General features: G+C 37.0%; 1 protein-coding gene across 1 annotated transcript in view; it reads right to left on the reverse strand.

Annotated features, from left to right (window-relative positions):
- Positions 1-14,036, reverse strand: part of MIGA1 (mitoguardin 1) — a gene marked incomplete at its 3' end in the record, with an annotated part of 70,452 nt that overhangs the window by 12,406 nt on the left and 44,010 nt on the right. Inside the window, exon 7 of the mRNA XM_084243923.1 lies at positions 10,335-10,435. Within this exon, the coding sequence (XP_084100049.1) occupies positions 10,335-10,435 (101 nt within the window). The remainder of the gene's footprint in view (positions 1-10,334; positions 10,436-14,036) is intronic.

Consider the following 14,036-nt stretch of genomic DNA (forward strand, 5'->3'; position numbering starts at 1 on the left):
ATAAGAAAGTGAAAAGACAGTAAAACATGAGAAAATATTTATAATTCATATATTTAATAAAGGACTTAAATCCAGAAAATGCAAAAAAATGGTTACAGCTTAATAATAAATTACAAATAGGGGGCCTGCCTGGTGGCGCAAGGGGTTAAGTCTCAGCACTATGAAGCTATCTGCATTCCCAGGCGAGGGAGGTGACCCACATGACATAGCAGACCTCTTCTGTCTCGCCCACTGCTCCCCTCAGCAACGTTTCGGTCAATCTGCCTGTTTTGTTCCCCACTCTGTCTTTGGTGAATACTCTCTCCCCCACACACCTCTTGCCTGTACCCAAGCTCTTGTATGCGTAAATAAATAAATCTTTAAAAAAATAAAGTTTGGCAATTGCTCAAAAAGTTGAACATAGAGTTACCATTAGACTCTTCTATTTTTACACATACACTCAAAAGAATCGGAAGTATATTGGTAATAGGGTGGTCCCTGTAACATATTCATACAAAGACTTGTACACAAATGTTCAAAGCAACCTGACTCTTGATGGCCAAAGTGTGAGAACTCAGATGACTACCATTTGAGGATCAGATAAGCAAAATGTGGTGTATTTGTATAATTTACAGTCTCCATTTGAAGTAATATTTCTGTTCATAATTTAAGGAAAATCTATTATGTTAAAAGGCAATGTGCTTTTCAGGTTAAGAAAAATACCTTAGAGGTTTAAAAATACTTAGGAAGGAAAGTCTATAGATAATAAAGTTATTTTGTTTTTTTTTAAAGATTTATTTTTATTTATTTATACAAGCAATGGGTACAGTTAGAAGCACGGGAGGGTGAGTGAATTCACCAGAGCCAGGGCGGGAAGCAGAGCAGGCAGAAGGACCGAAGTACACTGCTGAGGGGAGCAGCGGGCGGCAGGAGAGGTCTGCGCTCATGTGGGACCCTCCTCCGGTGGCCGGGGAGCAGCCAGGGATTGAACTAGTGCTGCAGATGCTGCGGGCAGCTTTGCAACCCAGCGCTGAACTGCTGCGCGACAGGGGAGGCCCTAGATAATAAAGTTTTGTGCCATTGTCAAAATAAACATGATCTATCTATATACACCTACCCATAGAGAAAAATCCTAAAGCAGAAATGGGGCTGCAATTAAACTCCCTACTAATAAGAGAAACAAATCCAACAATGAGAGATTCCAGAATAAAAATCTTGATTTATTAGTCTGTCTGAAGTAATCTTTTATTTTTTAAATTTATTTTTTAAAGATTTATATATTTATGCATACAAGAGATGGGGTACAGGCCAGAGAGGCAGGGGGGTGACAGGGTTCACCAGAGACAGAGTGGGGCACAGAACAGGCAGACTGACTGAAACACACTGCTGAGGGGAGCAGCGGGCAAGATAGGAGAGGTCTTCTGCACCATGTGGGTTGCTCCCTGGCCGGGGAGGGGGATCAAACTTGTGCTGCAGAGGCTGCGAATTGCTTCACAGTGCGGTGCTTAACCCTTTGTGCCACCAGGGAGGCCCTGAAGTAATCTTTTAAAATAAATTTCTTAAAATAGGCTTGCAGCAGTGAAAATATATCAAAGGTTTGATAATAGCTAACATTTTCATCAACTGTTCTTAAGAGACAAGAACTGAGAAACATTTATTTAAATCATTAATCTTAAATTTTAAGCAAATCACTAAAATGATGGCTTAAATTTTCACTTTAGTATGTATTTTATAAAAAGAAATTTTGGACAAAATTCCCAAAATCTTTTTTAAAGGTTTCAGGAAAAAGAGTAACATTTTCTGAGAGCTCAGATGTTACTTCAGAAACAGGTCAGTCACACAGTTTTATCCCAGCAGATGGAAAAGAGCAGTTCTTTTTGGCTAGCTGAAACATGAAATTCCCTTTATTTCTAAATTACTCTTTTCCCAAAAGGGCATATTTCAAAAACTCATTTTAATATTTTCAAAAAGACAAGTAATTATACTGGCTTAGAGAAAGCACCATCCACCTTTAATTATCTCCCACATTTCACAAGTACTATAAAAATGACCATGTAAGAAATCAAACCAACAACAGAAACAGATAAAACCTATAGATGAATCAACCAGTGAGAACAAAATGTTAGCTGAAGATTTCAGCATCCTAAATTACTTCTCTCCTGCCTTCCATGAAGTACAAGAGGGACTGGGCCTTACCTTTCTTGTTAAGCAATGACTGCTGAATATTTTCACAAATCTTATTTTTTTTTGTGTGTGTGTGTAGAAGAACAGGGTTGTAGGACAGAGATGGGGGGCTTGAGAGGATTCACCAGAGACAGAGTGGGGAGCAGAATAGGCAGATCCACTGAAATACACTGCTAAGGGGAGCAGTGGATGAAACAGGAGAGGTCAGCTGCACCACATGTGTTAGTTCCCTGTTGGGGGATAGGCCAGGCTGTTGAGATAGGCCAGGTGGTAGCACTGAGACTTAACCCCTAGGCCACCAGGGAGGCCCCAAATTAAAAAAAAAAAAAAAAAAATTTTTTTTAAACCTTTCAACAACCATGAATAAGTCGTTCAAAGTCCCAAAACTACTCTAAGTTGGGTCATGAAATAAGCCATTCTGGGCTTCCTTGGTGGTGCAAGGGGTTAAAACGCAGCCTATGAGGCTGTCCGCAGGCAATGCAGCACAAGTTTGATCCCTGTCCAAAGAGCTACTCACATGGCGTGTATTTCAGTCAATCCTCCTGTTCTATTCCCCACTCTGTCTCTGGTGAATCCTTTCACCCCTCACACCTCTGGCCTGTACCCCAGTTCTTGTATGCATAAGTAAATAAATCTTAAAAAAAAGCCATTCCATTTTAATGATTTCTATATTTTTACATTTTTCATTTTCTTCTTACATGTTTAAATTTTCTTTCAAATCAACCACTTAAATTTTTTTTTTTAAGATTTATTTATTTTTATACAAGAACTGGGTACAGGCCAGATGCGCGGGAGGGTGAGAGGATTCACCAGAGACAGAGCGGGGAGCAGAACAGGCGAGACAGGAGAGGTCTGCTTCACCACATGGGATTCTTGCCCCGCCGGCTGGGATTGAACCCGCGCTGCAGAGGCTGCGGACAGCTTCACAGCGCTGCATTCAACTGCCTGCGCCACCAGGGAGGCCCAACCACCTAAAAAATTTTTTTTTAATTGTATGACATTTTATTTTTTTTAAAGATTTATTTATTTATTTATTTATTTATTTATTTATACAACCACTGGTACAGTCAGAAGCACAGGAGGGTGAGAGAATTCACCAGAGTCAGAGTGGGGAGCAGAACAGGCAGAAGGACTGAAGTACACTGCTTGAGGGGAGCATCGGGCACGGCAGGAGAGGTCTGCGCACCATGTGGGACCCTCGCCTGTGGCCGGGGATCAAACCGGTGCTGCAGAGGCTGCAGACAGCTTCGCAGCCCAGTGCTCAACCTCTGCGCCACCAGGGGAGGCCCCCAACCACCTAAAATTTTAAGTAAGATTTGCAGTTAAAGAAAGTAGGATGAATGTATCCCCTATGTTATTAAGTAATAAAAAAGTAAATAAATCCACAATAACCACCTTCTAAATGGTCCTCAATGATTTTTCCTGGTAGGGTACCTCATTCCACTGACTAGGACTAATCTGTGTAACCAAGAGCCTACTATGCAAATGATGAACTGTCATTTCTGAGGCTATATCGTAACAGTCACTACTTCCATCTCACTCTCTCTTGGATCTCTTTCTCTGGGGGAAGCCAGATGCCTATTGGGAAGATACTCAAGCAGTGCTACAAGAAAGTCCATGTGGTGAGTAGCTTAGGTTTTCTTCCAGTAGTTTGTGCCAATGTCCCATTTATATGTGAGCAACCTTGGGAGCAGATTCTCCAGCTCCAGTTAAATATTTAAATGACTGTGGCCCCAGCCAACATACTTGACTACAATTCCATAAAAAACCTCAAGCCAAGCAGTTCTCCTGCTTGCCTGTGATTATGCAGGCCTTTCTTCTCACAACCTTTTCCCTTTGCAAAGCAAAGGAAGCTCTCTGCCTTGCCTGCGTCTATGCAGGTGTCTCTCTATTCCTTTCTCTTTTTCCTGATAAGCCTGTCCTTTTATTTTATTTTTTTTAAAGTTTTTTTTTTTAATAGAGGCATGTTTTATTTATTTATTTGTTTGTTTGTTTGTTTTTTTGTTTATTCAGGCACTGGGTACAGTCAGAAGCGCGGGAGGGTGAGAGAATTCACCAGAGCCAGAGCGGGGAGCAGAGCAGGCAGAAGGACCGAAGTACACTGCTGAGGGGAGCAGTGGGCGGCAGGAGAGGTCTGCGCGCCATGTGGGACCCTCCTCCAGTGGCCGGGGAGCAGCCGGGGATCGAACCGGCGCCGCAGAGGCCGCGGGCAGCTTCGCAACCCAGGCTCAAACGCTGCGCCACCGGGGAGGCCCAGCCTGTCCTTTTAAAATATGAAGGAAAAAAAAAAAACCTCAAGCCAGAACCACCCAGTCAAGCCACTTTCAAATTACAGACCCTCAGAAATAATGAAATAATAAGCATTTATTGTGCTTTAAGACACTAAGTTTTGCAGGATTTATTACAAAGCAACAAATAACTAACATAACAGTAGGAATAATGAAAGACACATGAATTTCCAAAAGCTGGAATAAGTACCTAGACAGATGAAACAGATAAAGAAGTCATAGTTGAGAACAGTTCAAGAAGGGAGATAGTCAGGGGGGAGACATTTACTAATAATCAGAGTCTCAAAGAGCACCAGGGCTGGAGTTGCCGGAATCTTTGAAAACAAGGGGTTAAAAATGGGAGGTTAAATAGAAGCCTGTGTCCAAACAACTGTAGCAGCCCCATAGGTCATTCTACTCCCCGGCCCCTCCCCTCGACCTCTGAATAGGAAGCCATCTTGTAGAAAAATGAATTTCAACCAGAGAACACATCTCTTCAAAAATTATTTGAACTGCATGGGGGGTAAGTTATCTTGGGTGTGGAGATGGAGCTCCCAGACTAAGGCCCTCTTCATGCTGTATCCAGGTGCACAGTCTCCGAGGCTATTTCCAGACCATCTTAAATAAAATCTACTGATCAATACACCTCAAAGAAGTATAGAGAGCCCATTAGCCTTCTGTTCACCTATTCATGGAACAAACAAACAAAACAACATGGCAAACCTGCACACTCTACCTAGACAAAACACAATCCAGTCACCAATTAAACTTTCAAATTTAAGAAAAAAACCACTTGCACAAAAATGAAAGTCCAAGATAAACAAGGAAAATTAACCCCAGAGGAAGTAACGTAATTCAAGAAATTGAAGATTTAAATGTCTATATAGTCCTCCCTTTCCAGATTATGATTTTTCTAAATGCTCACTCTTGTCACTTTGTGTGTTATTATCAATATGTTATGTTGTATTGCCAAGTGCTATCAACTCTGAGAGGTAGGTATAAAAAGCTTTCCAAACTTCCATTTAGAGTATGTCTAGGGGTAAACGAATTACAGACACAAAATTTCATCTTTAAAGGGCATCCTACAGCTTAAATTTTAAAAAAAGATTTATTTATTTATGCATACAAGAACTGGGGTACAAGCCAGAGTTGTGGGAGGTGAGAGGATTCACCAGAGACAGAGTAGGGAGCAGAACAGACAGACTGACTGAAAGACACTGCTGAGTGGAGCAGCGGGCGAGACAAGAGAGGTCTGCTGTGCCATGTAGGTAGCTCTTTGGCCGGGGATCGAATTCATGTAGCAGTGGCTGTGGACAGCTTCATAGGCTGTGTGTCAACCCTTTGCGCCACTAGGGAGGCCCCTACAGCTTAAATATTTAACACAGAGATGCACATTTTAGAGTGGTGATTCTAAGAAAACAGCTAAAACTTGCTCTCTCTGTAGAAACATTAGTTTCTATCTGTTAAATGACAATCTCCTTAACAGATGGGAGAATTGGGAGAGCAGTCAGTGCGGTGATACCCTACGACCAAAAAGCTTTCAGAAAACATCATGCTAAGTGATGGAATGTCAAAAACAAAAGATCATCTACTGCATGATCCCTTTTATGTAAAATGTTGAGAATAGGCAAATCTATAGAGACAGAAAGACTGGGGGTAGTGTGGAGGTAGGAGAGAAAGGGGAGTGATTGCTAATAGCAGGAGTTTCTTTGGTGGATGATAAAAATGTTCTGGAATTAGAAAGCAGTGCTAATTGCACAATTCTGTGAATATCCTAAAAAGCTGTACATTTAAGAGTGAATTTTACAGTAGATGAATCATATTTAAATAAAGCTATTATGTACAAAAAAAAAAGAATTTTCAGAGAAAAAATGTCTTCAGAAATGTTTGGCAAAGCTTAATAGGAAAATCTCATTAATCACTTTCACAGATGACTGACCTAGCTTAGATAAAAGCTTATGCCAGGACTTGCTCTAATTTAAATAAGCAAGAAATCTTTCTGGAAATTCTGAATAAAGCATTCAAATGGTGACAAACTATTGAGCTTCCAAAGATTTTGTTCTTATTTTCTTAATAATTTTCTTCATTAAAATAGTTTTCCCTAACTTAACTGTAAATACTTGACTTAAAAATAATTTTATGTTTCTTGGAAAAGAATTTATCTCAGAATAGTCACATGCTGAGTTCATTCATTTATACCCAACGAGCATTCCTAGGATATTTCTCATATGTTGAGTCTTCTTGTGGTATTTATGCATTTTATTTTCCATAAAGATTTTTTTAAGTTATCAAACCTTTAAATAATAAAGTTAAAGGAGCACACTGAACAGTTGACAAAATATAGTTTAAAGTTACATATTATAAAGAAACTTTAGCAAAATAAGGTATATTGTTCCTCATGGCAGGAAGAAAAATGCAGTCACTAGCAATTCTATTCCTGACAAACCATCTAGGACATAAGTGTGTACAGAACAGTAAAAGAAAAAGCATTTGACAAAATACAGCATTCTTAAAAACTCTCAACAGATTCGGCATGGAAGAAATAGACCTCACATACTAAAAGACAAATATGACAAACCCACAGATAACATCATGTGGTAAAGGCTGCAAACTTTTCCTCTAACATCAGGAACAAGACCAGGATGCCTACTCTCACCATTCCTCCAACACAGTACTGGAAGGCCTATCCAGAGCAGTTAGGCAAGAAAAAGAAAAGGCAACTAAATTGGAAAGAAAGAAGTAAAATCATTTCTATTTGCACATTATATGCAACTATATATAGAAAATCCTAGAGGGCCTCCTCAGTGGCGAGGCAGTTAAGTGCTGGGTTGTAAAGCTGCCCGCAGCCTCTGCAGCGCCAGTTCGATTCCCGGTCCTCAGACGAGGGTCCCACATGGCATGCAGACCTCTCCTGATGCCCGCTGCTCCCCTCAGCAGTGTACTTTGTCCGTCTGCCTGTTCTACTCCCTACTCTGGCTCTGGTGAATTCTCTCACCCTGCCGTGTTTCTGACTGTACCCAGTGCTTGTATAAAAGAATAAATAAATCTTAAAAAAAAAAAAATCCTAGAAACTACATCAAAGAAATGCAAGAAGTAATTTCAACAAAGTTGCAGGATTACAAAATCTAAGATACAAAAATCAGTAGCATTTCTATATACTAGCAGCAAATTATCATAAAGAGAAATTAAGAAACAGTCCCATCACCACAGTTCCCAGTGGTGGTGCACCAGTGCATTGGTGAAGGAAATTCTATGGGGACTACACCTGGGAGGGAAGTGGGGGGGAAGCAAATATTGTTTAAAAATGAACAATGATGTAAAAAATAAATAATTGAAAAAAACAGACAAAGCAAAAAAAAATTCCATGTTCAACTATCAGAAGAATTAATATTGCTAAAATGCACATACTACATAGAGCCATCTATAGACTCACTGAAATTCCTACCTAAATTCCAATAGTATTTTTCACAGAAATAGAAAACCAATCCTAAAATCTATATGGAACCACACAAGACCACAAATAGTGAAGGCAATCTGGAGAAAGAACAAAACTAGAAGCATCACATTTCCTGATTTCAAACTATATTACAAAGATACAGTAATCACAGCATGGTACTGGCATAAAACTAGGTAAATAGACTAATGGAATACAATTGAGAGTATAGAAATAAACCCTAGGGCCTCCCCGGTGGCGCAGTGGTTGAGCGCTGGGTTGCGAAACTGCACGTGGCCTCTGCGGCGCCGGTTCGATCCCCGGCTGCTCCCCGGCCACCGGAGGAGGGTCCCACATGGCGCGCAGACCTCTCCTGCCGCCCGCTGCTCCCCTCAGCAGTGTACTTCGGTCCTTCTGCCTGCTCTGCTCCCCGCTCTGGCTCTGGTGAATTCTCTCACCCTCCCGCACTTCTGACTGTACCCAGTGCATGTATAAACAAAAACAAAAACAAACAAACCAGCAAACAAATAAAGCATGCCTCTAAAAAAAAAAAAATAAAAAAATAAAAATAAAAAAAAAATAAAAAAAAAATAGAAATAAACCCTAGCATATAAGGGAATAACAATAAATATTTGATAAGGAAACTAAGAATATTCAATGGGGAAAGGATAGCCTCTTCAATAAACAGTGGTGGGAAAACTGAATAATCACATACAGAAAAATGAAATTGGAGCCCTATATTATGCCTCTCACAAAAATTAATTCCAAATGGATTAAAAATGTAAACATGCCACCAGAATCATTAAATTCCTAGAACACAAAGGGAAAAGCTCCTTGACATTAGTCTTGACAGTGATTTGTGACACAAAGTTACAAACAGCAAAAGCAAAAATAAACTCAAAAGCATCTGAACAGCAAAAGAAACATCAACACAATGATATGGCAACCTGTAGAATGGGAGAAAATATTTGCAAACCATTTATCTGATAAGGTGTTAATATACAAAATATATAAGGAATCCCTATACCTTAACAGCAAAAAATATTTTCAAAAAAATACAAACAACTAACAGGTATATTAAAAAAGGTGCATCAACATCACTAATCATTAGGGAAATGCAAATTAAAACCACAATACAGTATCAACTCTAACATGTTAAAATGGCTGTTATCAAAAACAACAACAAATGCTGTTGAGACCTTGGAGAAAAGGGCAGCCTTGTGCATTATTGTTGGGAATGTAAATTGGTAGAGTCACTATAGAAAACAATATGGAATTCCCTCAAAAATTAAAACTAGAAATACCATATAATCCAGCAATTCCACTTTGGGGTATATATCCAAAGAAAATAAAATCACCATCATGATTATCATCATGTTCTCAACAGACATGCACACAAACAGTAATTATGTGAGGTGATGAAGACATAAACTAACATTATTGTGGCAGTTTCACAATATGTTTAGTAAATAATTATAAAGATGAACATACTGCATACATTCTCTCTGATACAATATTTAAATTTCAGTAGAAGGCAAGTTATCCATAAATTTGTAGTTCAGAGATCCCCTTTTATATCTAACCTTTTTTCCCCCTACCTATATAGTTATATACCATATATTACTTGTCATACATGCTTTTCTTTTTCTTATATTACAAGGTTATAATCATATTCTCCATCATACTCTTCATTTAACATATGTCCCAATGTCATTAAAAAATGACACACATTATAGAAACATGGCACACAGTGTTTTAAATTAAGGATATACCAAATTTGGAAATATTATATTTCCAGCTTTTCATTATTATTATACCACAGTGAATAATTTTATATATAAATGTTTAAATCTGATCACTTCCTTGGGGAAAATATCTAGAAGTATGATTTCTGAAGTAAAGAACTTGAATACTTTTAAGACTCTTCATATAAGGTGCTTGCCATTAAAATAGTTAAATGCGGGCCTCCCTGGTGGTGCAAGGGGTTGAGATGCAGCCTATTTTGCTATCTGAAGCCACTGCAGCATAAGTTCGATCCCTGGCCAGGGAAGTGACCCACATGCGCAGCAGACCTCCTGACTTGCCTGCTGCTCCCCTCCGCAGTTTATTTCAGTTGATCTGCCTGTTCTGTTCCCTGCTCTGTCTCTGGTGAATCCTCTCACCCCCCACAGCTCTGTACCCCAGTTCTTGTATGTATAAATAAATCCTTAAAAATAAAATAAAATAGTTAAATGCTTCACGCATAATCCACATTATATGAAAATGCCCACGTAAAGTATGTGTGTACATGTTCACCTCTCTAAAGCTCCTGTGGGAATTTATATTCACATTATATTAAACTTTGTACTTGGTATCTACCACATAGTAAATGCTAAATCAATGGCTACTGAACTGAATTCTAGCATAATGGCAAAATTTATTGAACAGCTGAAAAAGAACAAGGAACCCTCAGAAGAACATACGCATCCTACCTCTGCTGCTGAAGCAAAGGAGTCAGTTGATGCGATGCTCAAAGTGTCTCGTAGGCCAAAGTCATCCACATTCCCCTTCGTGGTGACATCTGTATCTTTATCTTAAAAGCAAAAGATGAAAAGTTTACAAATTGGTATTCCTTAGCCCTGCCATATCTCTCATTCTATAGTTGGTTTCTCTTTGTTAAATTTTAGTCTTTATTTACACCATAGGAATTTAATAGAAAAACAATACAAATCAATGAAATAATCTGACAAGACTATCAAAGCAGATTCATTGCCTGATAATGAAGCAATGTCAAGCAGAGGAGAAAGTGCTAGAAAAAAGATACTCATTTTTACTTTAAAAAAAGAATAAACTGGGCCTCCCTGGTGGCGCAAGGGGTTAAGAGCTACACTGTGAAGCAGTCTGCAGCCTCTGCAGCATGAGTTCGATCCCCAGCCGGCCAGGGAGAAACCCACATGGCGCAGCTGACCTCTTCTGTCTCGCCCACTGCTCCCCTCAGCAGTATATTTCAGTAAGTCTGCCTCTTCTGTTCCCCACTCTGTCTTTGGTGGATCCTCTCACTCCCTGCATCTCTGGCCTGTACCCCAGCTCTTGTATGTATAAATAAATAAACCTTAAATAAAGTTTAAAAAAAGAATTAAACTTAATTTCAGGTTAATAAAGTTTTTGAGTATATAATAAATTGGTATTTAATAACTGAAACTGAATTATCTACCAAATCAGGTAAAACCAGCACACACAAAAAATAGTTTGAAACAGAGCAATTTAGTTTGCCAGTGGTCTTACTCAAATTGGAAAAGCTAAATTTAATGCAAATTAAATAAATTATTAACACAAAATGTTGTCTGCTGAGTCACCTGTGATAGGTAGATCAATTAAAATAAGTAAATAAGATGTCTCTGAGTTCTTAAGTTTTTAAGGCTTATTTTAATACTGAAAGATCAAAAATGATCAGATTTGGGTTCTTGATATTTACTTTATTCACTTGAGGGTCAAATATAACTGCTACAATGATCTTAAATCTGGCTACTCCATTAATAATACAAAGCATACAGAATGTGGGTGTCAGTATCTTCACATATTATTATGAGGAATCCTGTTAATATTAAATTTCCAAATAAATACTATAATTGCTTGCTGATGTTACTACAGTATATAGCAAACAACTGACATGCTTCAAATTTTATCACAAGTATATGAAGAAGCAAAGAACAATGTGTGTATATATATTTCTTTGATTCTCAAGCTGCTCAATTTGTCAGATATTTAATCTTCTTTAGAAAGAAACCAGAAATCTCTTTGGGTTTCATTCATCTAAATTTCTATTTCATCATAAAGTTCATTACTTTTACCAGAAGTTTCCAAGTCCTGCTTAAAACCCCCACGTACCAGAAAATACAAATGTTTTATGACTATACAGGAAATGTAGAACTTTTGAAAAATCCCAACCATTAATTTAAACTCAAAAGTTTTGCAACCAATTTATTTTCCAAGCTCTAACCCAAGCAGAGAGAAAGCAAGCTTTAATTGGTACAAGGTTCTTTCCTACTAAGTATCAAAAATCATCATACACATAGCATTTTTTCCCTAACTTATATTTGGTGGGACCATATTTGACATTTTGACTATTTATTTTCCAAGATTAAATTATGACTACTAATGTACAAAATCTGAAGTTAAGTTACTCTATTTTCAAATAATTGCATGTTCTTTTAGAAATTATAATTTTTTCATCAAACAGAGAACAAAACAACCTAATTTTTTACATTTCTGAAACAGCTATAAAACTGACACTTTCAGATACCAATTATAAAGAAAAATTCTCATTATTCTGTTTTTAGTGCATAAGTGATTTTTAATGATACACACACACTTTCAGAAATTAAATACTTACAAAATTTTATTGTCATTTATAACCCTCAAACCTTTATCTGCTTAATTATTTTTCATTGTTAGTATTAATTGTGCAAAATGAAATCACAATAAAATTTTTATTACACCAAAGCACTTTTAAAGCAGGATTAAGTTACAAGTCAATTAAGTTAAATCTTGGTTCCATATGCCTTTTTGCTATTTTCAGAGTGGAACACAGACATTTATCTTATGTCACTTTACCTTTCAGACATTACCCATGAGCTGTTAAAAGTCTGTTTTACTTCACTCAACAGTAACCAGCCATTCAATGTCATCCAGATCAGTTACCATGGTTGTACTTTATTTAAAAAAAAAAAAAAATCTAACAAAGAAAAATGGCTCAGAGGAACTGGAAAGATTTATTCATTAAATCCAACTTTGTATCACAGACCATATAACTCTCATTTCAGTAATTGTTATGATTCCTGAATGCCAGCTTAATAATTATGAAGAGAAATAATACATCTGTTTTTTAGATAAGTTAATAAAGAGTATAAAGAAAAAATATTAGGCAATATCTCAAACTGAGTGCTTGCATGAATCCAATTAAAATTTAAAATACCCTTTCTAAAAAATATCATCAACTCAAATGCGGTACTGGAAGTCAGAAACAGCAGAGAAAACTGAAAAACAAATATTTCCAGAAACCTCTTACCAAATTTTCCTTAGCAAGAAAAAAAAATTAAAACCACAATGCGATATCATTACACATCCACAAGAATAATCAATTAAATTGGAAAAAAAAGGACAATTTTTTTGTTAAGAGTGTACAGCAACAGAAACTCACATACACCACTGGTGGAAATGTCAATTAGTACAAACATTTTGGAAAGTTTGGCTCTGAAAGTTTGAGACTGCATTCTCTGTGACCGAGTAATTCTATCCTTAGGCGTGTTTCACAGAAACACATGCTTATATGCATAAGAATATTTATAACGGCATCACTTATAATAGCTCCAAAATGGAAAAGAGAAGTCCATCTGCCATAGAATGCACAAACTGTGGTACAGTCATACAATGAAATACTATACAATAAAAGCAAATGAATTGCTTCTACATGGTAAACCTCACAGTACACTGACTGAAGAATTATATGTGTTATTCACATAAAATTTAAAACCAGGAAAAACTAAACTACAATGATCAAGACTATACACTTAGAAGAAAGCCAGGAAGTAGTTAACACAAACATCAGGACGGTAGTTGGTTTAGGAGGGTAGGTGGGAGGGATATTATTTGAGAGTAAAAAATATAAAAATATTATTAATATATAATACATTAAATATATGTTAATATATAATGTAAATATATTAATATATTGTATATAAAATAGATTCTATATTAATATATAATACACATATATTATATTTATATTATAAATATAATAATATTTATGCAAGGGGACTTTCTAGGGATTTGGCAGTGTTTGTTTTTTTTAATCTACACGACAGTTGCACAAGAGGATATAACAAATCATTGTTCATTTTAGTTTTATGTACTTTCCTCAAAGGATTTAAACAGAAGGAAAGAAAACAATATATTTCTACATTTTGGCCCCAAAGAGCTGAAAGCAGAAAAGACAATGAAATGTTTTATATTTCAATGTTGGTAGTAAAGCTGTCAATTATTATTAGACATGAATTTTATTCCCTGATAGAAGAATTATAATGTTGCTAGGTTCAAAATGTCAAAAGATCTGATGAGTCTGTTAAGTATAATAGCAAATAAAAAATAATCTGTACACTATAGAAGACCAGTAGCAGTACAACTCATAAATTACA

This window comes from Talpa europaea (genome assembly GCF_964194135.1).
Source record: "Talpa europaea genome assembly, chromosome: 9".
Classification (NCBI taxonomy): domain Eukaryota; kingdom Metazoa; phylum Chordata; class Mammalia; order Eulipotyphla; family Talpidae; genus Talpa; species Talpa europaea.